The 24699-nt window shown below is 40.7% G+C and overlaps 1 protein-coding gene across 1 annotated transcript in view; it reads right to left on the reverse strand.

Moving 5' to 3' along the window:
- Window positions 1-24699, reverse strand: part of LOC145394644 (uncharacterized) — a 67049-nt gene that overhangs the window by 26142 nt on the left and 16208 nt on the right. The window contains exons 3-6 of the mRNA XM_080268425.1: window positions 19372-19510; window positions 18249-18325; window positions 13824-13911; window positions 13132-13180 (exon numbers count right to left, since the gene is read on the reverse strand). Coding sequence (XP_080124551.1) covers window positions 13132-13180; window positions 13824-13911; window positions 18249-18325; window positions 19372-19510 — 353 coding nt within the window. The remainder of the gene's footprint in view (window positions 1-13131; window positions 13181-13823; window positions 13912-18248; window positions 18326-19371; window positions 19511-24699) is intronic.

The following is a 24699-nucleotide window of genomic DNA, read 5'->3' on the forward strand; positions in this document are numbered from 1 at the left end:
CTCTTTCTCTCTCTCTCTCTCTCTCTCTCTCTCTCTCTCTCTCTCTCTCTCTCTCTCTCTCTCTCTCTCTCTTTCTATCTATGTATCTGTCTATTTTCTGTCTATCTATCTGTTTGTCTATCTGTTCATCTATCTATCGACCTATTATTTCTTGCTGCTATCAGACGATTTCCTTGAGTTTAGGGAAGGCCTCTAGTACTGAAGGGCCGTAATAAATCCCCATCTTGCCCTCCATTCGAAGAGTCTACCATACACTGAGGAAAAGCGTCTGGAAGGCAGGAAGAAAACACCAAGAAAACAAAAGACAACGCCACTGGAAAGCAAAGGGATCTCGTCCGCTAGACCACCAGGCTCCCTCCTATTTTCCCACATTTTCAGTAATTTTCCAAGGCCCGGTTTCTTCCAGTAATTTTGTGGTATTTTTTCTTGTAGTGATTTTCGTCTCGTATTTTTCTAGTAATTTTCTACTAGTAATTTTCTTCTAGTATTTTCTTCTAGTAATTCCCTCGAAGTAATTTCTTCAAGTAATTTTCCTCTAGTAATTTTCTTCTGGTAATTTCTTCTAATAATTTCTTCTAATAATTTTCTTCTAGAAGTTTTCCAAGATCCTTTTTCTTCTAATAATTTTCTTCTAGTAATTTTCCAAAGACTTTTTCTAGTAATTTTCGAAGGTCCTATTTCCTCTAGTAATTTTCCAAGGTCCTGTTTCTTCCAGTAATTTTTTTTCTAGTAATTTTCCAAGGTCCTTTTCTTCTAGTAATGTTCCTTAGTAATTTTCCAAGATCCTTTTTCTTCAAGTAATTTTATTCTAATAATTTTCCAAGGTCCTTTTTTTTCTTCTACTAATTGTCTTCTAGTAATTTTCCGAGGTCCTTTTTCTTCTAGTAATTTTCTTCTATTAATTTTCCAAGGTCCCTTTCTTCTATTAATTTTCCAAGGCCCTTTTTCTTGCCCGGGTCATTTATAATAATCAGACTCCCATCCCTTTTTAACGCAGGAAGGGGCAGGCCGTTGTATGAGTCGGGGGGAAAAAAAAAAAAAAAAAAAAAAAAAAAAAAAAAAGAGGACGGAACATCTGGCTGAATACTAAGTACCGCATTCTCCTCCTTAAGGAAGCTCCCTGACACCATTTCCTTAGCGATTTATTTTGCCCATTACACCATACCCCTTTTTCTGTGTCACATAAATCCTCCCAACGTCGACAAACTCTGCATACATAACACACAAAAGGATCTTAACCACCCATATCCGAAAATAAACCGCTAAGGAAGAGGTGTTAGGGAGCTTCATTACCAGTCGAGAATGTGGGCTTAAGAGGCGGCTTAAGTTGAGAGATGGTACTGTACTTAACCCCTTCAGCCCCAAGACGTCATTTTGATTCCAACTCTTGCTAATTTTTGACAAGTATTTTCAGTTTCGTACAGGTTTCTTTTTTCCTTTTTTTTTTTTTTTTAGTGGCACGGGTTAGAAACTTCAAAAAAAAAAAAAACTTCAAAGCTACACGTGTGTCTTAAACTCAAGAAAATCGTCTGGTGGCAGCGAGGGAAGAAAATAAAAAAAAATAATTCATCGGTCTGAGAGAAGGTAAACAAGAAAGACTGTCAGAGAAGATATTTTGCTCTACGAATACCCATAATAAAGGAATAAAAAAACAAATAGATAGATAGATAGATAGACAGATAGACAGATTGATAGATATATAAACGAGTGGAGGGTTGGCATGAATATAAAGAAAATATCACGGTACAGAAGAACTTAAAAAATAATTCCATGGAAACTTTAATGACCTAATACTAACAATGATATGGACGTCTCCTTAATGAGGGAGCTCAGGGAATGGAAAGGGTGAAGAGGGGACGCACACACACACACACACACACACACACACACACACACACACACACACACACACACAGAAAGAGAGAGAGAGAGAGACTAGAGAACTCCAAACACCAGAGTTATTGATTCCCCAGTCGGTGTGGCTCTGTAAGGAGGGAAGGAGGGAGCGTGAGGGAGAGAGGGAAGGAAAGGGAGGGAAGGAGGGAGGGAAAGAGTGAAGGAATGTGAGGGAGGGAGAGGAAAGGAGAAAGAGAGGGAGGAAGAGAGAGATAGAGGGAAGGAAAATGAGGGAGAGAGAGAGAGAGAGAGAGAGAGAGAGAGAGAGAGAAACCGGTGGAAGTAGCAGGAGGGAAATAAAAGAAAATGGAAGAAAGGAAATAGAAGCCAAAGACTACATGTTGGTGGAGGAGAGAAAAGAGAGGAAATGGAGGGAGGGGCGTGGAGAGGGAGAATTAAGAGAAAAGAAGAGGGAAAAATAAGAGAGGAAAATAGTATAGGAAAAAAAGGGAAGGTGACTGGAGGAGGAGATAATGGGGGAGGGGAAGGAAGAGGAAAAAAAAAAAAAAAAGAAAGGCGATGGAGGAGAAGAAAAAAAAAAAGAAAAGAAAGGCGATATGAAGGTGCACCGAGAGAGAGAGAGAGAGAGAGAGAGAGAGAGAGAGAGAGAGAGAGAGAGAGAGAGAGAGACCGATGGAAGTAGAAGACGAGAAAGAAAATCCAAAACGGAAAAGAAATACGATTTAAAGACGAAGTGTTTGTGAAAAAGAGAAAAAGGAGGAAATGGAGGTAGAGAAGTGGAGAGGGACAGAGAAAATACGAAGAAAAAAAGGAAGGGGAAAAAACTGCATGAATTTGGTGAAAAGAGAGAGAAAAAAGAAAGACGGACGGAGGAAGAAGGAAATACAACTACTTGAAAAGAAGATAAGGAGAGAGAGAGAGAGAGAGAGAGAGAGAGAGAGAGAGAGAGAGAGAGAGAAATGCATAAAAAGACTATGCTCGGGGGAGGAGAGGTCGAGATGGATGAGGGGAGAGGGAAAGAGAGAAGAAAAAAAAAAAAAAGAGATTTAATGAGGATGAAGAGGGAGGGAGGAAAGAGGGGAGAGAGGAGAGAGAGGGAAAGTGCAAGAGGGAAAAGGAGAGAGAGAAAGAGAGAGAGAAAAAAGGAAAATGCAAAAGAGAAAGGGATTACATGAGAATGGATTGAAAGAGAGAGAGAGAGAGAGAGAAGGGGGAGAGGGGGAGCAGACTGGCTGGAATCCAAGTGAGAGGGGCGTCTGGGAAAATACACCTTACGTTGTGAGGAACTAAGAAGGAAAATAGACCTTACATTATGAGGAAAAAAGCGGGCTAAATGCGCATTAAGGTATGAGAGAGAAAATTTCCTTAACAGCGAAGAAATTTAGAAAATAATCCTTACATAATAAGAAAAATAAGGACGAAAATGAACCTGACATTTAAGGGAGATTGGGGCGAAAATGTGCCCTACTTTATGAGGAAACAAGAATTTAAATCTAACCTTACGTAATAGGGAAGCAAGCTCGTTACAGTCCTAACATTATGAGAAAATAAGGAGGAACATTCCCATCAAATTTTAGGAAGAAATAGGAAAAACAGTCCAAATACCATCATAAAATGTGGAAGAAAATACTCGTAATCTTTTCACTTTGATATTCTCTACTTTAATTCATTCTATCTGTAGGCAATTTAACACAGGGAGTCCTTTCAAACAGAAGTGGTTCGATAAAGCCTTCATGAACCCCATATGTACCTGCTGACTCTCACCCAAGCTGAAAAATATAGTGTGGGTGTAGGAAAAACTAAGAATATCTATATCGTGTTGAAGGGATTGGCAGTATAAGGAAATAGTGGGGAAAACAGTGCTAACATCATGAGGAAGTAAGAGCTGGGTTGTAAGGGTGACCTACTAGAAGATTATAATATGCCTAGGGAAGACCTCTCCTATACTCTTTTCAGTCTAACTTGGTCTAAAATTGTTCTCTCTCGTCCCTTCCCTCCCCCCTCCTCTCTCTCTCTCTCTCTCTCTCTCTCTCTCTCTCTCTCTTTCCACCCTCCTTCCCCAGAGGGCTTACACACTGTCTGAGGTAATTTAGGAGTGGGCTGAAGAGGAGAGGAAAGGGAGAGAGAGAGAGAGAGAGAGAGAGAGAGAGAGAGAGAGATTAATTGGGTAGAGAAAGAGGTAATGGGTGGAGCTAATTAGGTAGATATAGAAGTAAAGAGGTGGGGAGTGTTAAGGTGTGAGAGGTAAGGGGGATGAGGGAGTTAGGCTGAGAGAGGAAAGGGAGATGGAGAGCAAGGATGAGAGAGGTAAGGGAGGAAGGGAGGGCTTGAGTTGAGACAGGGAAGAGAGATATTTGGGTAGAAAAAGAGGTAAAGGAAAGGTTGAACTAGGTCGAGAGAGAGAGAGATGGAGAGTGAGGCTGAGAGAGGTGGAGGGGGAAGGGGGGCTTAACTGAACAGATACAAGGGTGAAACAAAGTGTGTCCACCAGTCTGGCCAGCATGAGAAATTTACACTGGTTCCTCCACTTATAACTTGGTTTCAAGAAAATGCATGATAAGGAAAAGAAGAAAGAGGCTACGTAACATCTCTTCCTTCGCGATTTATTTTGCACATGTCACCTTAACATTCCCTTGTATGCTATATAAGTCCTTTCAATATCAGAATAGAGTAGTTCACACCAATCACGTAAATGAAGATACTGAGGTGTAATATGCACAAATCGCTGAGGTAAAGGTGCCACGAGCTCTAAAATTCACTAAGACACAAAGGTATATATGGATACTTGGGCGTTTCCTCTCTTATGAGCGCGCTTACTTTCTCAGCGGGACTCATTCTTTCTCCGGCAAAGGATGGCCGCACAACTAACTACAAAAGGGAAGCAGAGAGGGCGATATAAGAACAGGTAAATTTCCCAGACTCTCTTCCCAGCAAATTACCCCAAAACTGTGAAAGGGAAGGTGTACCCTCCCCCTACACCACCCCCACCAACTCCCCTCTCCCTCACACTACCCCCATCATCGCACCTCCCCCACCTTAAAAAAAAAAAAAAAAAAAATATCGCACCTCTTACCGCACAGAAGCTTAAACAAATTTTCTTCAGCTCTAAGAGAGACATTAGGTTATGAAGGGGCTGATGGAGTCTGTTCCTAACCCCGTTCACTCAAACTGTCACTCCATGGCTTTATAAGGTTATATGTTGGTAGCAAGATATTAATAAAAAATATCCTCCTGATTCCAGCGGTTAACTCTCTAAAACATGCATGAAGCACTGTGATAAATAGATTTCCCCGTGATGCAAGCATAAAAATCACCCTTTGCATTTTTTCACTGCTGGAAATTACATTAAACAGCGTAATACGTGATTCTCTGTTATAGAGTCGGGGGTACCGGCTGATAGAACCATCAGTGAAAGAGACTTTGTTCGTATTCATATTCAGTAAACTCCAGGAATGCGATATTTTATTGGGTGTACAGTACAAGAAAGGGCAAAATGTTCATCTGAAATTTTGATAGAACATCACAGTTGAGTCGTAACACCTGAGACATGCATTAGTCGAGTTAAGAGCCTGTCTTGTAGTTCATAATCTCTAGGTAAAAAAGACAAAGAAAGTATGAAAAAATAAATAAATAAAAGGAATCGTTCTCTGACTCAACAGGGGTTGTTGATAGCCCCTTAACACCATCTTGAACGCGGGTGCAGACTTAATGAAACCCTGCAAAACTAATCAAGAGTAATTAATTGGGTCGCGATATTCTCATTAGTTCAAAGCCACACAAGTGTTCAAGAAATATCAGCCAGGCATATAGAGCAAGGAAATTAACTATGTGTAGTGAACATCGAGGAAAAGTCGGTCCTTTGAGATACCCAATAATGGTGTTGTGGCTTAGATTATACTTCGTCAGGTTTAAATAAGAAAAAAACACTATAATGATTAGCGATTCCCTTATTACTCAAGAATCTAAACTTACAATTTGGACAGCATTGCAGACCGAATAATGGAAATTTTTTATTTAGCTTGTCTTAATGTAATGGGCATATTTTTTATTCTACAGTTGATCTCACTTTTTGGTAACTGAATCATCGCTCTTGCTGAAGGTCGGTAAATCTTTTCTAGGGAGCTCAACAGATTCCACCCTGCAAAAACCCCTTGCCTGTGAAGTACAACATAATATATATATATATATATATATATATATATATATATATATATATATATATATATATATATATATATATATATTCCGGCTAAATTTATGATTCTTTTTAGCCAATATAAGCCAAACGCAGCAAAGAGGCTAAATAAAAAGAAATTCTTTTACAGCCTGATAAAAAAGGAAGAGATTTGTACAGCATTTTTCCTATTAACCCCCGACAATTAAACTCATAACAATCCGTCACAGCATTTTTTTTTTTGTTCCTGCTAAAATTGGGCGCTTCTTTTCAGCCAACAGAAACCAAATGCAGCAATGAAGTTAAAAAATAATAGTAGCTTCGTTTTAGAGTCTGGCCAGAAATGAAGAGATCTGTACAGGGTTTTTTTTTCCAGCAAACATCCAACGACTCAGGATCCGCCACAGCCAAAGTGTAAATGACTACGAGAGAACTTTAAGCACAAGTTACGTAGGGCTTCAAGTATTTATGGACCCTTTGGTGGTGCGAGGATATGTTAACTTCCAAACTAGGTTCTTAGCTTCCATTTCCTGGCCAATTAAACTCGTCGACATGGTGCCTTTTCTCCCTCTTTATTTAGTTACTGTCACTGCCAGACATTACACTCAGCTTAGGAAGTTAAAAATTATACTACTAAGCTTGATAAAGCTGACTTGTAGATAGGCAGAATATTAGAAAAGTTATTTAAAAAAAAAAAAAGCATTTTCCTGTCAGTTAAGCTTCTCGAAAAAGTTGTGTGTGTGTGTGTGTGTGTGTGTGTGTGTGTGTGTGTGTGTGTGTGTGTGTGTGTGTGTGTGTGTGTGTGTGTGTGTGTGTTGCTAATTCTCCGACCAGACATTTAGCTCAAGATTTCGCCTTATTAGTGGAGAGATTACTTAAAGCTGAGTCTTGCTACTCCATTTTAAAGCCTTTCTCCTACGCTTAATTAAATTGCCAGGAGAGACCAAGACTATACTCCAGGAAATATAAAACTTAAGAACTTCATTTCCGGGGCAATTAAAATCCTTGAATCTGAGACCTTTTTTATATATTTTATTTTTTGCTCCTTCCTGAAATCCTAGCTAACTTGAGAGCCGTAGGTGTGAAGAGATTAATGAGGTGTACGTGTAGCCTCTCGAGTAAAAAAAAAAAAAAAAGAAATTCCTTGGATATAAAAATAGGTAATGATAATAAAAATAAAAATAATCTTGACACTGGACCACAGTATAGTTATTTTTGCTGTTTTCTTCCTGCTATAAGATGATTAATTTACTAGACTCAGTTTATTTTTGTTTATCTATTTTTATTTATTTATTTATTTTTGAACAGGTGAGGTCAGGTGTGGGCTTCATTACCCCTTTCACTTCAAGGGCGATCTTGTAAGCTTAAAAATCTAGTAATAACGAAAACAAAATGAAAAAATACTTAAAATTAAGAGGTTAGAAGTAAAAGAAAATATAAATTGAAAAAGAATCCTCCATTTCCTAGGCAATTAAACCCTCTGCCAGTCTCCCAGTAGATGGCCGGGTCCCGAGGAGGAGGAAGAAAAAAATAGGGCTGTTACGTCCGATTAGGTAGCACATTTTTCAGGTCTAACTCAGGTCACCCTCCCCGAAAAAACGCTTGAGCACACACACACACACACACACACACACACAACACACACACACACACACACACACACACACACACACACACACACACACACACACACACACACACACACACACACGCACGAGTCCCCTTTACTTTTTCAGATCGAAGTTTTTTTTTTCCTTCCAATTTCCAATTTAATTTTGGAGATACCCTGTGTAATGACGGGATTAAAAACTCTCTCCATTAACCCCTTCACAGCCTAATTTTATGTAGTGTACTGTGGTGTGGCCTCCGTAAAGTCTGTAAAGTCTACGGGAGTGAAGTATCAATCGTCCAAAAATCACTAGTGTGAGACAGACGGACAGAGCCCCTCAAGAAGATGCTTTGTGTCTAAATTATGTCCTCAGGCTGTAGAGATTAAATTAAGACTCGAGCTCCTGCGGCGCTCTCTTAACTAAATAAAATCGTCTGAAGTTAGCTGAGATATGGAGTTGTTTTGACCATGAGAGTGGTAATGGTATCAGTATTAACATTCTCAGGCTTCAGTTCTCACTCTCAGCTGAATAGAATCGTCCGGAGTTAGCTAAATAAAGTGTTGGAGAAGAGGTGATCATATTAGAAGAAGCGAGCATATTAGCTAAATAAAGTACCAAAAAGGCGAGCTTGTTAGGTAAATAAAGTACTGAAGAGGCGAGCATGTTAGCTAAATAAAAAATGATAGAGGTTAGACGATCATGTTAGCTAAATAAAGGACTGAAGTAGCAATCATGTTAGATAACGAATTAGAGCAGAGGCGAGCATGTTAGCTAAATAGAGGAATAGAGCAGAGACGAGCACGCGAGGATTAACCAGGTGCATATTATCTTTAACCTATACCCCGTGTTGTGCTGGGACTGCCAATAAATCCATAGTCTTTATGTTATATCCAGTGGTTAAAGCAGGCTGGCTCATAACACAGCTGACTCGCAGCATCCCACCCTCCTTCCCTCGTAGTGCCCTTGTCCCCCTCCTGGTATCCTTCTCCTTCCTTGTACTTTATCTCTCCCTGTCTCTCCTAGTACCCTCTCCTCTCCTTTCCTCCTCTCTATCCTTCCTAGTACCCTACCCTCTCCTTTCTACCTACTATTTTGCCCACGTCTCACCCATCCATCACTATTACCAGTTACCTTTTTTTCGCTCCCTCCTAGTATCTTACCCTCTCCTTCTCTCTTCGTATCCAGCTCCCTCCTTCTCTCCTGATATCCCCTTTCTTCCCACCTAGTATCCTGCCAGTTCCTTTCCTCCTCTTCCCTTGTATCATGTCCGTTCCTTCCCTCCTCATCTCTCTAGCATCCTGTCCGTTCTTTCCCTCCTCTCTCGTATGCTGTCCTTTCCTTCCTTCCTCCTTCCTAGTATCTTATCCCAGCCTCACCATCTCTTCACAACTGTTGTCCTTCGCCTCACTCAACTTACGCCTCTCCTTAGACAACAATCTTCTCTTATTCTTCCAAAGTCCAGTGCCCCAGTTCCTTAACATTAATAGGCAGGACGATAACAAACTTTAATTTCAGGTATTACCACATATTAAGCGCATGTAAATAGCCTAATGCTGGTAATTAGAAAGAAAAAAAAACTCTCTCTCTCTCTCTCTCTCTATCTATCTATCTATCTATCTATCTATCTCTCTCTCTCTCTCCCTCCCTCTCTCTCTCTCTCTCTCTCTCTCTGAGTATCTATCCACTTATTCATCTATTTTTATCTTTCCATCTGTCCCATAATCCATCCATCTATCAGTCAGTCACTCAGTCTATCTATTTATCCATCTATCTATCCATTTATGTGTCTGTCAACCCTACCCATCACGACACTAATACTGGTTCCTTATAACTGCCTCTTCCAACGCCCCCCCACACTTCAGCCCTCCCAACATTACCAACTCCCGCCAACAACATGCCTCTTACTGTGCTCTCCTTGGTCAGCCCTTCCCTCAAGTGAGCGTTCGCTAATGCTACGACTCTTAGACACGAGAAACACCGCAGAAACGCCCTCCTCCTACTCCTCCTCCTTCTCCTGCTCCTGCACCTCCTTCTCCTCCTCCTCCTCCTCCTCCTCCTTCTCCCTCCTTCCTTCCTTCCTTCCTTCCTTCCTTCAAGTCATTATGATCTAACTGTGCTCACTCCTAGCAGGTATACTCTTTTCCTACGCACTTGACTTAAAATTGCCTTTTTTCCATCTTCAATGGTCAGCTGTAACATGTTGCTGAGCTGAATATGATGCTAGTCACGAAGAAGTGTCATGGACTTAGGCCAGTAGGCTTTTCTTTCTTATTCTGCCTCTGAGTATAGAGGAATAAAGTGGGAAAAAGACAAAAATTTTTGCCAAGTTTAGGTGAAAATACTATACTCGCTTTTCCCTTCTTCCACCTAGACTTACGGCCATGTATGTAGCCCATCTTACGAGTTGTCTTTTTTTTGTTTTTTCCTGCCGTCTCCAGATAATGTTATATTTGTGGTAGCCTCTTCGAAACTTCATGAACGTCTTTTCAACTTTCCTCTATCTCCCCCCTAGAAATAAAAGAAATAAAAATAATATAAAAAAATAAAAATGTAGAATGACTGATTGCGGGAAAAAGGGCCACGTCAACATTCAGTTCGCCAAGCTCACGTCCGCAAGAGTCTGGGGTCACGAGAACAACAACGACGCTAAATGGAACACCTTTCCGCCTCGCCTTTCCCTCCTCCACTTTCCACCTACCCTCTCCCTCCTTTACTCCCCACCTCGCCTTTCCCTCCTGCACTCCACGCGTCTCCGGGATAAACCCACGCCAACACATCACCTTCAGCCGCTAGGAGCGAGGAGGCCTTGACGTGAGAAGCAGCAGATGTGGGAGCTAATGTGGGGAGAGGGGAGCGTCTGGGAGTTGTGCTGCAGAGGCGACGAGCAGACTTGATAATAATTTAGTTACTGTGGCTGTTTACGTGAACATGCCCTGAAATCGCCATCTATCATAAATACTGAATTAAGAGGGAACAGCAAAGGTGACGCGCAGAAATGGTAATAAATTAAGGTTACTATGACTGGGTATGCTTTTCCACTTTCGCCATCATTAATGCTGAGCTGAGGGGAATATCTGATGACTATGTAGCAGAGATGACGCCCAGAAATGGTAATAAATTAAGGTTATAGTGACTGACTATGCCAAGTTTACACTAAATTGACCTCAAATGGTCATCTGTCGTAAATCCTGAGACAGAGGAAGATATAGTTGTTTTGGGGACGAGGTGACGCAAGGATACGTAATAACATAAGTTTACTATGACTGAAAATGTAGTGCCCCCCTTTACTTGGCTTAATGCTGCCTTTTCCCTGCTTTAAATGCCGAGGTTTAACTAGAGATTATCACTAAAATACGGTTCTAGCCACGAAATAGTGCTGTGGAAAGGATGTGGAGCCTTGCACTGTGTTATTTTGCCATTGAGCTGTATGGTAAATTACAGCGTGAAAAGAAATTTCCTCACAGTTGAAGGTAGACAAATTACAGGAAAGTATGTGAGATTGTACATATGCAGATTATGGTGATATCAGAATGATTTAAGTCACGCAGAAAAGGAGGGCAAGGTCTAATCAAAACAAATCGCTTAAGTACAGCTGTTTGGGAGCTTCCTTAACCGACAAGAATACGGGCCAAGGGACTCGAGTATGACTGAAAGGAAAGGTGACAGTCTTAACGTGAGAAACAGCAGGTGACGGAATTATTGCTGGGGAAGGAAAGGTCTGTGTAACGTGAGGCTGAAGAGACGCGCAGAACAAATTTTACTATATATCTACTGTGAGTTATATATGCCTTCTGTAATTACTTATAATGTGTTTGTCCTCCAGTCTTTTATAACTAATTCTCAGCCAAATCAAATCGCATGGCTCTGCTTGGAATAATACATCAGTTACCCACACAATGACAGCGCTAACTAATCCATCAAATCCGGCACTAAATATTGTAAATCCTGCTCCTTTACCTAAAACAACAATAATAATCCCCCTTAACAAGAAAACGCGTCTATATTGCCTGAAAATCCGAGAGAAAATTATCAGTAATCAAAACAAAGCTAATCCCCACCAGCGATTTTCTGTCTTTTTTCTTTCGCATTTTTTTTTAAGCTTTAAAATAATCGAGGGAGGGAAACTCTTGTGTGTGTGTGTGTGTGTGTGTGTGTGTGTGTGTGTGTGTGTGTGTGTGTGTGTGTGTACGTCAATGATCTCCGTCACGCCAAGCTATTGAGGGATTATGAAGCGGATTTTCGTCAGCGCTGGATGATTTTCTTTGTTTTCATCTCTTTCGTTGGTCTTGTTTCTTTTCTTTACTACGCATTTCTCTCTCTCTCTCTCTCTCTCTCTCTCTCTCTCTCTCTCTCTCTCTTTTCCCATGCATTTTAGTAGCGGAAAAAAAAAATCGAGACAGGAGAATTTAGCCCGAAAAATCTAACCACACACAGACAGAAAAAAAAAATGGCCGTGGTGGAGTACTAGAAACCCCGAAGCGTAATTATTGAATGGGGAGCAAGAGTTGAGAGAGCGAGAGAGAGAGAGCGAGAGCGAGAGAGAGAGAGAGAGAGAGAGAGAGAGAGAGAGAGAGAGAGAATCACGCCCAAAAATACGACCCCAGAGAAAATCGCCAAAGACCAAGAGACGTATGTAAAATGGCGAAAATAAATAAATAAATAAATATAAAAATAAAAAAGCCTCCATACTCTTGTGATCCATAGTTTCCTAATTTGCTTTACTGATGTTTGCTTTATTTTGGTAAGGTAAATATTGCTCTCCTACAGCGTAATTCAGGTTATATAAATGGACCTCTTTATTTTTCTTTACTAGATATAGGAAGCGTGAATAAAAATAAGTTACAGGAGGTTGTTTTATAATTTTGTTCACGACTTCACACTGTATGGACGGGAAATGTAAAGGTGTGTGTGTGTGTGTGTGTGTGTGTGTGTGTGCGTGTGTGTGCGCTGTACAATTAAAAAAGTGTAGCGTTCCAGGTCACGTCGCAAAATTTTAACAAGCCATACTTTATGAAACACACACACACACACACACACACACACACATATAAACTGAGAAATAGTAAGAGCTGCGGAGCATATGTAAAAATCCTGAATATAAAAGGAACTTCCCATTTAAAAAATCACACACACACATGTACGCACGCACGCGCACGCGCGCGCCAGTGGTAGAAAGAGCATGGGAAGAAAAAAGAAAAGAAAAACACGCACGAGGTTAAATTACAAAAAACTAGAAATGAACGAGATCGTTAATTTTAGATTTTTTTAAATCTTCACTCAGATTATGAAGGCAAATAAAATATATACACAAATTCACACACACACACACACACACACACACACACACACACACACACACACACACACATACACACAGAAAACAACAGAAACACCAAAAACTGAAAAAGAAAGTAAGCACGCGATACTCTCATATACCTAAATCTCACCAAAACAAAAACGAAAACTGGGATATGGGATTACCTAACTTACCCACGATGTTGAGCCTGACTGGGAGGACCTTGGGAGGGTGGGTGGAGATCTGTGGAAGAAATGATAAACCCTCTTAGTACGTCTGTGAGAGAAGGAAGTTTTCGTTGTAGCTTTGAACTGACAGAGAAATTATGGGTAGATGTAAAGTAAGTCGCCTGTTTAGATATGGAGAGTTGTGGAAGTACTGATAATTGATTTTAACATATTTTTACGGTTAATGAGTCTCCTTGGTCGTGCAGGACTGGAAGAACTGTTGTTGCTTGGTTGTAGAGTGAGAAAGGTGTTGGAGAGGGACACCTTCCTAAGTTGGCACCCTATAATCTTTTGGCTCCACTGCCCTATTATTATCAACTAATTCCCTGTCCCCCCAAACGAGGATAGTGGACTGTAAGAGGGGCATAACTCAGTCTACACTTCACTGGGTTCATATTATGAGTGAAGATTAAGTTTTTCACAGGCAATCGTTGGCCGCGTCTCCACCAAATACTTACTGGTATAGGCTTCTTCTTCTTCTTTTTTTTTTTATCACTATAACTCTTAGAACTTCACGCCTGCACTCGCTCACATCCATTGGGCCACCTGTATGGATTTTCGTGAGGGGACTACTTCTTTTATCTAATCCCCGTCAGCAAGCATATGGTGTGAACGCGGCTTTAAACAGAAAATAAGGCCAAGAAACTAAGATAATGTACCTGGCATTCGTAGTTCCCCTGGTCCCTTCGCTGTGTGTACTTGATCTGCAGCTTCCAGTTGTTAGGGTGCTCGAAGTTCAGCGAGAATCTGGGAATGGAATAAAGTAGGGAATGAGACGATGAAGGAATGGAGATGTAGAGATAAATGAACGCAGGTAACACGAGCGTCTTTCTGTGAGTAGGAGAAAATGATGAGAGGGACAGGGACATAGAGGCACAGAAAAATAAACAGACAGACCTATAGAGACAAGGAGATAGACAGATGAATAGACAGACAGATAAATAGATAGACAGAAAGAGAGTAAAGTAAGAAAAACGTCTATTGGATATAAGAGGTAAATGTCTATGCAGTCAAGTCTGGAAATAGAAAAAATAAAGAGATGACAGAAATACCTAGCGGCAACAGAAGAGGAACAGAAAAAGTTGGGAAAGCTAATTAATAGCGCAAAAAGAGTTGGAATATTAAAGAAAAGAGGGAGTGAACACAACAGATGAACAAAGGAAATAGGGAAAGCTATTCTATAACAAATCAAGCTGGAATATTGAAGAAAAAAGTAGCAAAAAAACAGAGAAAACAGGGAAAGCTAAATTATAACAAAGCCAGCTGGAATATTGAAGAAGAACGTAACAGATAAACAGAGACAACGGGGAAAGCTAAAATATAATGAAGAAGCTGGGATATTGAATGAGAAGCTAACAGATAAAGAGAGATAATGGGAAAAGCTAAAAATATCACAGAAAGAGTTAGAATATTGAAGGTTCGAGCAAGATTAGAGGTAAGCAATGATAGGCCTGTCAGTCTGAGAGATTTAGTAACGTATTAACCTATCGCTATCATGACCTTGGGATTGAATTTCGAAAGGGAGGGATTAAGGAAGGAAGATGTGGTTTATAGGAGAGAGATATAGAGACAGAGAGACAGATTGACTAATTGATTGTTGGTTGATTGATAAGTAGATAGACAGATTCACACAGAGATAGAAAGAGACAAAGGAAGGGATAGAAATATTGAAGTGAGAGAGAGAGAGAAAGAGATAGATAGATAGATAGAGAGAGAGAGAGAGAGAGAGAGAGAGAGAGAGAGATGGGAGATTAGAACTGGGAGGCAACAGAACAGACGAAGGGAGTAAAACCACAGGAACATTACAAAAACCTCAAATTGATCTGAACTATAGAAGAGCAGGGATAAAAATAAAGGTCATATGTGACTGGCTAGATAAATGGCCAGATAGGATAGAAACAGAAAGAGTTGGCCTAACAGTGTGTGGGTTATGGAGTGGAATTTTGAGGGAAAGAAATTGAAAAAGGGAAAATTTATTAGGCAAATTATAGGAGGGATCATATAAAAGGGCTTCAAAAAATATGAGACACAGCCTGGGAGAGATAAACACAAATTATTCTCCAGTAAATATGAGAGATAAGGTAACAGAGATAACGAAAAAATAGTCCATATCAGTGATAAGATATGACATATAACGTAAAATAGTTCACAGCCTTTACGAAAGATTCCATGGGAGAGATAACACAAAATAACCTAAAATAAACACATAATAACACAAGAGATAAAAAAAATGACACCACAGATACGAGCGATAGCATGGAAGAGATACCATAATAAAGTTTCCATTCATTTCAAAAGATTACATAGGAAAGTCAGCCCAAAATAATTATGATAGCAGGGGAGAGAATGCATATGTTGCTATTCAGAAAACTGGACATATTGAGTGCGGTTTGGAAATTTTCATACCATTCCTTTCTCTCTCTCTCTCTCTCTCTCTCTCTCTCTCTCTCTCTCTCAAAATCCAACAAGCCACCACCACCACCAAATCCTAAACGCGGCCTCTAAAAAATTAACCCTGTTTTTGCTCGCTCCACCCTGAATCACGGCCGCCATCAACAACGCAGCCAAACTTCTGCAATATTTATGGCTCACCCGATGAAAGCTAAATCACCCAAATCCGGATAATTTAGCTCGCATTATTAAAGCTGGATATTTTAACTGGCCTGCACGCGTCAGGTCGGCTGAACCTTGTCTTTATTTTATATTTTAGTTTATTTTCTTTGTTTATTTTAGTTCTTTTTTTAATCTTCTCTCTCTCTCTCTCTCTCTCTCTCTCTCTCTCTCTCTCTTTTATATTGTGTGTGTGTGTGTGTGTGTGTGTGTGTGTGTGTGTGTGTGAGAGAGAGAGAGAGAGAGAGAGAGAGAGAGAGAGAGAGAGTAGGCGACTCAACTCGCCTACTATTTTTCCTCCACTTTCTGTCTCTCCCCAAAGACGGCAAAGTCCTGAGGTTGTATGCATGAAGGATCTTAACTCAGCTACTTCTGCTATTATGGAGTCTGCATAGCAGGCAGTTGTTACCATGAGTCAATTTGTTTTGTCCTATTTCTCACTTAAATACTCCTTCTAGTTTGACAGTGAAGTGTTCGGAACTGAATGAGCAATAAACAAAGCAACCATATTCACACCTTTGGCTCAAGAATATTTGTAACACTTTAATATTGACTGACGTTTGGTTGTGATGTGTTTATTAGCTGTACAGGTAAAGCTAAAAGAATAAACATCCTTAAGCACTGCTTAGTAAAAATAAATCTGTGGATACGGCGGCATCCGTGAGGTGTAAATGGGTGTAAATTGCTGTAAATGGCCTTGATGAGGTGGCAGAGTGGTGCAGGGGTAAATAGACCTTATGACATGCGATGACAGGGGTGATTATGGTGCAGCTAATACTCCCCCCTTTGGTCAACGCCTCTTAAACCCTCCTCCTTCTCTTACCTTTTCTTCCGACATCCTCTTTTCTCCCCTCTCATTATCATCGTCTGTTCTATTTCTCATCCCTATACTCTTCCTTTCTTCCTTCCTTTTCTACATCTTTTCTTATCTCCGTATCCCTCCAACTCTCCTCCTCTCTTCCCTCTCTTTTGATATTCTCTTTGCCTTACCTTTCAATTATTTTATTTCTAACCTCTTTCTCTCACTTATTATTATCGTCTGTTCTACTCTTTATTTCTACAGTCCTTCCCTTTTTCCTTCGTCATCTTCATTTTTCTCATTATAGTCTCATCTCCCCAAAGCTCTTTCCTTTCCCTTTCTTCCCGTATTCCCTTTGTTATTCTTTCTTCGTCGCATGCTCTTCTCTTAATCCCGCCAGATCCAGCTCTCTGTCTCTCTGTCTACATATATATATCCCATTGGATCCCAGAGCTCCTGGGAGAGGCATAGTGCAGGGAGGGTACTAAGCGCACCTCCCTTCGCCTATCGGCTCATAGTCGCGAAGCTCATAGGTTCCTATCCGAGGGTTCCCTACTTTATCAACTTTTGAAAATTTCCAGTTCTGTCCTATATTGAGGACACTGGGCTCCAATGGTATATATCTACAGTATATATATATATATATATATATATATATATATATATATATATATATATATATATATATATATATATATATATATATATATGACGGTCTTCCTTCTCACCTTGCCTTCGTCCATCTTCACTTCTTCCCTTACTGTCAACCCAGTCTTTCATAATACCCTCAGTGTCTTCTACTCCTTCTTTTTTTCCCCTCTACTTTCCTCTTTTCTCATCATCGTCTACTATTTACCTCTTCACAGCTCTTTTCCTATTTTCCTCTTTCCTCTCTTCTCTCACTCCGTCGTCGTCATGATTCTTCCACTTTTTTCTTCCTTTTCTCCCTTTCTCTTTTCTCCTCTCATCGACACCCTCTCCTATCATTATCCCTCCTCTGCCTAACATTTCTCTCTTCTTCTTCCTCCTTTCTCTCTTGTAAGTTAACCGCCTCATCTGCTCATTACCCTCTAGTCCTCTCCTCCTTCACCACCATCATCATTTTCCCCCATCATCATCTCCTCTCATTATCTTTTCTATGCCGTACAACTTTTTCTTTATTTCGCCTCTTGTGCATTTACTACCCCATCCCCCGATTTGTTCCTTGTCTTGAAATACGCTAGGATGAAGGTGTGAAGGCTTGTGTGATGAAAGGCAGAATGTCCGGTTTTTATGTAATCACCCACACAGGCAGTAAATGATCACAGGCTTATCTCAAACACATACTAGAAGACTGCACACAAATACATTTACTTTCGATGGAGAAGCTGAATATTAAACCTGCATGTATAATCCTCACCCTTGCCCTGGAAACATAGAACCGAGGAAAAACAGAGCCAGGAAAATGTGGATGAGAGTATGCTCTAAGGCTGTATCTGTTGCATTATAATTTTCAGGAGTAAATCATTTTCTACAGGCTCTCACGAACCGGGAATGATTGTGCTGTAATTATCACACACTCCCAGGCACGATTTTGCAAGCGTCAATGATTGGTTGAAAAATAACAGTGTTTGATATTAGTGGAGTGAGCTTAACTGGCTCAGAGAGAGAGAGAGAGAGAGAATAATTATCTCACCTGGCGTCGTTGCTGTAGGTATGTAGTCCCCAAGTAAGCAGCTTGATCTCATCCCCGTCACGTCGCACCCAAGACACCTGCGCTCACACCGGCACCCACACCGGTGCACACGGCAACACACACGTCGAGAAAAGAACGAGAAAATAACCAGATTAATTTTAAAAGATATATAAATATTAATATAAATAAACCAGAAAAAAGAAAAGGAATGAAAGCCATCTAGAAAGAGAAATTATTTAACTCCGTAATAAAGAAATTGAATGAAAAATCAACATATTTTTAAATACATAAGAGTTTTAACGCGGTATTACTTCGAAGAATTAATCAGGTAATATGACAACACTCTTTTATATTTCCACTACCTCCTACTCCTCCTCCTCCTACCTCTTCTGCTCCTGCTCCTCTTCCTCCTCCCGCTCCTCTTCCTCCTCCTCTTCCTCCTCCTCCTCCTCCTCCTCTTCCTCTTGCTTCTCCTCTTCTTCATCAAAAGTATCATCACCATCATCATCATAAATATCATCACCACTATCATCATCATTATTACCCTAGCCATAAAGACAGTATGCACGTCTCATCACGTACAATAGTAGTTTCTAAATGTACACCTGCAGGTCACTCTAGCTCGTTCAAATAAATAATCTTCACAAAAAAAAAAAAAAATCCTCCTCTGGTTAGTAATTACATTGTTGATATTAATGCAGTAAAGATAATGTTAAAGTTGTTCAAGGTCTTCGAAGTTAGTTTCTCATAATACGTTTTTTTTTTCCCAACCACCACATCATTATATATCTAATTCTGATAAGGCTTAATAAAAATAACACTAGACGACAGTATATTCTTTCCCAGTCATTCATTATATTTGAGGTATAATGGGGTATAACGTTACGTCTTTTGTTAAGTCTGAATATTGAAACAAGAAATCAGACACACACACACACACACACACACACACACACACACACACACATAAACACCCCTCTCCCCCTCAGACACACACACACACACACACACACACACATAAACACCCCCTTCACCCCCCACACACACAAACACCCCCCTTCACCCCCCCAACACACTCAGTCCTTCACTTCCTCCCCCCCCTCTCTCTCTCTCTCTCTCTTACCGTCTTGTCTCTCAGTCTGTTGATGCGGCAGTTGAGGTAGGCTGTGGAACCAAGCTGTGCGGTGATATTGGTAGTATTCTCGTAGTCCTGGAAGTAGGGGAGGAGGTCGTGCTGGTCCCCGTGCACTGCGTGGTCGTACCTGTAGGGATGGAAAAAAGTCGCAGTTCGATTACCTTAACCTTTTAGCTGTGAATTACCTACATTGCATTCAAGGTCGACTGAGGTTAGATGGACTTACTCTGGTTAAAGAACACCTCTCTCTCTTTTTGTCATTGACGAAACGCATTTTCACACACACACACACACACACACACACACACACACACACACACACACTGTAGAATATAAAAAGCTCTAGAACTCTCATAGCCAGGATTTTATCTCAAGAGTTCTAATAATCATCGTCAAAAATGTGGGGTCTGCATCCCACTTTGCCATTTCAGATTTAAGCATACGATCCTAAGAGTCAAAAGAACGTGTCACATGTGAGTATAAATTATAGTCAAAAATTTTGGCTACATCTCCGTCAACTGAATAGAGTCGAAACACCGAAATTAACATCCCAGTTCCGCAGATGTTGAATGATTTTTTTTTTTTTTATAGAAAAGGAAAGACGGGAACTACATGCACGGTTCCCTGGTTTTGTTCCCTCCTCATCGACGATTATTACTGAACATCCTCCTTTGAGGCTTCAGAGTAAATCTACACCATAATGAAAGTATAACATATAGGAGATACTTGATAATGTGTATTGAATGATGGCAAAACAGTGACAGTTATGTAATAATTTTGAATTTCATATCCTCTTTTTTCGCAAAATTCTAAACTATCAGCTATTGTGATGAGTATTACACGAAACTAGGTCAAACGAATGCTTAACTCGTCGGAAATACTCAGCAATATTTTTTTTTTTTTTTTTTTACAGTAGCAGAAGTGACATTTGCACAATCAAAGCCTACGTTATATCCCCACCACATCAAGATATGCACTTTCATTTCCATTTGCGTTGTTACGTTAGCACGTTCAAGTTTCAAATGAAAGTGGGAGACGTTAAGTGTTCGGTAATATTCTGCTACTACTACTGCTGCTGCTACTACTACTACTACTACTACTACTGCTTTTTCTTCTTCTTCTTCTTCTGCAAATGGTAGCACTCCTGACATTTACATAATCAGCGTCAAGGTTATATCCTCAATTCGTCGACAACTTCTGCACTTTCATCTTCAGTTGGGTTATCAGAAGCGTAATTCTAACTAACTTTGGCTCACACACTCTTCCTCTTCTCTTCGTCGGAACTACCAGTTTCATTTTAAGTTCTCAAGCAGTGGCCTGTCCTCGTCCTTGCCCTCGTCCTCGTCCTTTTACTGACTGCCCAATAAGTCCTCCCTCCTCCCCCCGACCTCACACCAGCTCCGTCCTGCTCTTACACCAGTTCCCTTCCTGTACATACACCACCCCCTTGCCCTCACATTACTCTCTTACCCTTATATTTGCTTCTTGCCCTTGCATCACCTTAGTTCTTACACCAGCCCCCTGCCTTCACATCACTCCTATGTCCCTATACCAACCCTCACATCAGTTTCTTGACGTCACACCACCCCTGACCTCATACCAGCCTCCTACACCATCTCCTTCCATAAATTCACACCAGCCACCAGGTCCCTACCTCTCATCACCCCGCACACCAGATGTCTTCCCTCACACCACCCAAGCCCTCAAACCCACTTACACCCCAGACCTCTTCTAATACCACTCAAGTAAAACCACTCTCACACCAGACCCCTTCCCCTTCTCATACCACTCAAGTCAGGCCAAGTTCACATCCCCACTTCGCCCCAGCCACCGATAAAATTCACCTGAGGGGGTCGGCGCCCCCTCCTAAGCCCTTCTTTTTAAAAATTCATGCATAGCAAATTTTATAACACGGCTTTCTGAAGAATGAACCCTGGCGTAAAATCTTAATGAGCTAATTGAAAGCGGGGTGGCGGGGGGAGAGAGAGAGAGAGAGAGAGAGAGAGAGAGAGAAGGAGGGAGGGAAGTTTACCCAAAATACTATGAACGCAAAGCTTAAACCAAATGAAAATGCACAGGTGTGTGTGTGTGTGTGTGTGTGTGTGTGTGTGTGTGTGTGTGTGTGTGTGTGTGTGTGTGTGTGTGTGTGTTTTTGAGAGAGAGAGAGAGAGAGAGAGAGAGAGAGAGAAGGCGGGAAGGAAGTTTACCAAAAGTGCTATGAACGCAAAGCTTAAACGAAATGAAAATGCAAAGGCGTGTGTGTGTGTGTGTGTGTGTGTGTGTGTGTGTGTGTGTGTGTGTGTGTGTGTGTGTGTGTGTGTGAGAGAGATAGATAGATAGAGAGAGAGAGAGAGAGAGAGAGAGAGAGAGAGAGAGAGAGAGAGGGAGGAAGGCGGGGTGGAAGGGAGGAAGAGCAGAGAAGTGACATGGAAAACGTGGAGAGGAAATCTAAAAAGTATTTATTCAAGAGGGGAAGGAATGAAGGAAGTTGGAGGGGGAGAGAGAAAGAGGGGAAAAGCAGTCAGAGAGAGAGAGACACGTTAACTGAAAAGAGGAAAGGAAAATATTTATAGACTGGGGGATGAAAGTGGAGAGAGAGAGAGAGAGAGAGAGAGAGAGAGAGAGAGAGAGAGAGAGAGAGAGAGAGTTTACTAGTAGTGCCATGAAGGTAAAGCTTAGGTGGGATTAAAAGACAAATCTCTCTCTCTCTCTCTCTCTCTCTCTCTCTCTCTCACACACACACACACACACACACACACACACACACACACACACACACACACACACACAGGCCATTCAGAATTAGGTAGCATAAAAGAGGCATGGAAATGACCTCTTACCTTCCACTCATCTTCTACCCTGCCATTCCTTCTTCTGTTATGTCAGTGGACTTTGTGGGAGAAGCCAAGGATTCCAGTGGCTTCGATGACGAGAGAATGAACGTGTATTTATGGGGGTGGAGTGAGATTCATTTGATTTTAGAATAATTTACACTAATAATCAGGAGGGTGGAGAGCCATTTATTAGTTTTTTTTTTTTAATAGTTTACACCAACACTGAAGGAGGTGCTTAGACATTCACCTGCCTTGAGAATAATAATACCAATATTCAAGGGGACTGGTAGACGTTCGCTAGATTATTAAATTACATAACAATGAGGGGTCTTTCCAGTGTTAAATAAAATCGTGTCTTGACAGCAGCAATAAGTAAATAAATAAATAAATAAAAGATGTTCTCGCAGCAAAAGGGATTAAACTTGGGAGGCATAATATACATTCCCGGATACCTCTCTATTCCAAACTTATTTTCGTGCGACAAAGAGTTATCGAGAGTTTGTGAATCTACTCCACACTCGTGCTATCAGATCATAACTTCCACTGCTCTCACTTATCGCACGGTGCAGGGGGAAGTTACTGCAGGACCGAGAAGCAAGGAAGGAGGGAAGGAAGGAAGGAAGAAAAGAAGGACGGACACACACACACACACACACACACACACACACACACACACACACACACACACACACACACACACACACACACACACACACACACACACACACACACGTTTTTTTCACTACAATACTAACACTGTTGGGTCATGCCCCTTTCAGTTTACTTCTAACGTATTATACACTCCTAACAATCTTATAAAAATATCAGTGACATGATTTTTTTATTCTTGAGGCCATGGGACGTTGCTATCCACCTTCATCTCTTAAATCTCACATTGATAACTATTTGTTTGTTTTTTTCGTATATCCTTGTAGCTACCAGAAGATTATTATTCAGAACAGGAGATCCCCTTGACGGTGAAGGGGTCGCTGAAGTCTGTATCTATTCCCTGCAGTTCTAACACTCCACCCTTAGCTCCATGATAACAGGAGACAGCAAGATTAAAATAAAAGATGTCCTAGGCTTTCATGGGTAATGGTCTTCTACGTTTAATCAAGTTAATTATTATTCATCTTTGTTCGATGTGTTTCTCGTGAGCCATTCTCCTCCACCGTGTCACACTGCAGCTCATCCACCCCTAGTTGTGCCTCTTTAATATACTCATGACACACCAAACATTCCTAGCAATCTCTACTTTCTCGTACGTCTCACTGATTATATTAATGCAACTTTACCTGTTTTGTACGCCTCACAAATCGAAAGTTCTCCATCCTTGCATTATTTTATTCTCGCCCAATTTCTTTTTAAGTTCCTTGACATAAACGTAGCCTTCCACACTTTGCTCGTTCCCTTTTAGCGGACTCTTTGACACCGCTCGTTCTATACAATCCATACTACCTTTAACGTCTCATAACCTCTATTTCCGCTCACCTTGCATTGCTTATTCTCGTTTTATTTATTGCCACACTTCTTCTAAATATATACCACCTCGCTTCTTGGTCTGTCCTTTTCTTTTTGGTATGTCTAAAATATCAGACATTCCTCACGCTCTGAGTTATTATGTCCAGCCAAATCCATTAGAAGTTATTCTTGCATTTCTTGTATCTTTCTAGTTTTTGCTATGTTCTTTGTCGTAACATAACTCCTCAATCTTCAACCCTGCCCCTTTTTAGTCTCTCCTCGATGCTGTGCATTCTTGCATTCTATGCTATCCTGTACTTCCAATAAAGCTTAGTATATCTCATCCCTGCATATCTTTATCCCGAGAGCAATTGCTGTTTCTTGTCTTAATAGCCTATTGCACCTGAGTCCTCAGTTCTGCCATATTTAGTCTCTCCTCGATGCAGTGCAGTCTCCACAAAAGATGCTCATTATACCTCTCCCAAAGTCACGTTACTTTTACCCTTGTATTATTAGTTATGTAGTACAGTATTTACTGTCATGTTTCTAGTCATATAGCCTAGTAATCCCCCAGTACATGATCTTTTTGCCTTCGGTTTACCATTGACATGCCACACACTCATACCAGCCTCCCATGTCTTCAAAATTTATTACTATTCATCCCTGCTTCACAATCTTCAGACGAGTAATGTTCCCTGTCGTATTACACCACTTAAGTCCTTGGTGTCTCTTTAATGTACTCTTGACATATTTCATTCTCCCTTCAACCTCTAATGTTTTATTCGTCCCCACAAGTCCATTTATTTTTACCCTTGCATTTCTTACTTCTTGAGAGTTACTGCCATGCTCCGTGTCATATTACCACTCCTCAGTCCTCAGCTCTTGCTCTCTTTAGTTGCCCTTTTCATATCATGCACTCCTCAAACTCTGTCATTCGCAACATCCAGGAAAACCATTATATCTCACTCTTACTTTAAATATCCAAGTGCATTTAAAACAATTCTCCTTGTCATTTTATAAC

This window comes from Coenobita brevimanus, chromosome 28 (assembly GCF_032717465.1).
Source record: "Coenobita brevimanus isolate Jiangsu-jjx chromosome 28, ASM3271746v2, whole genome shotgun sequence".
Lineage (NCBI taxonomy): Eukaryota > Metazoa > Arthropoda > Malacostraca > Decapoda > Coenobitidae > Coenobita > Coenobita brevimanus.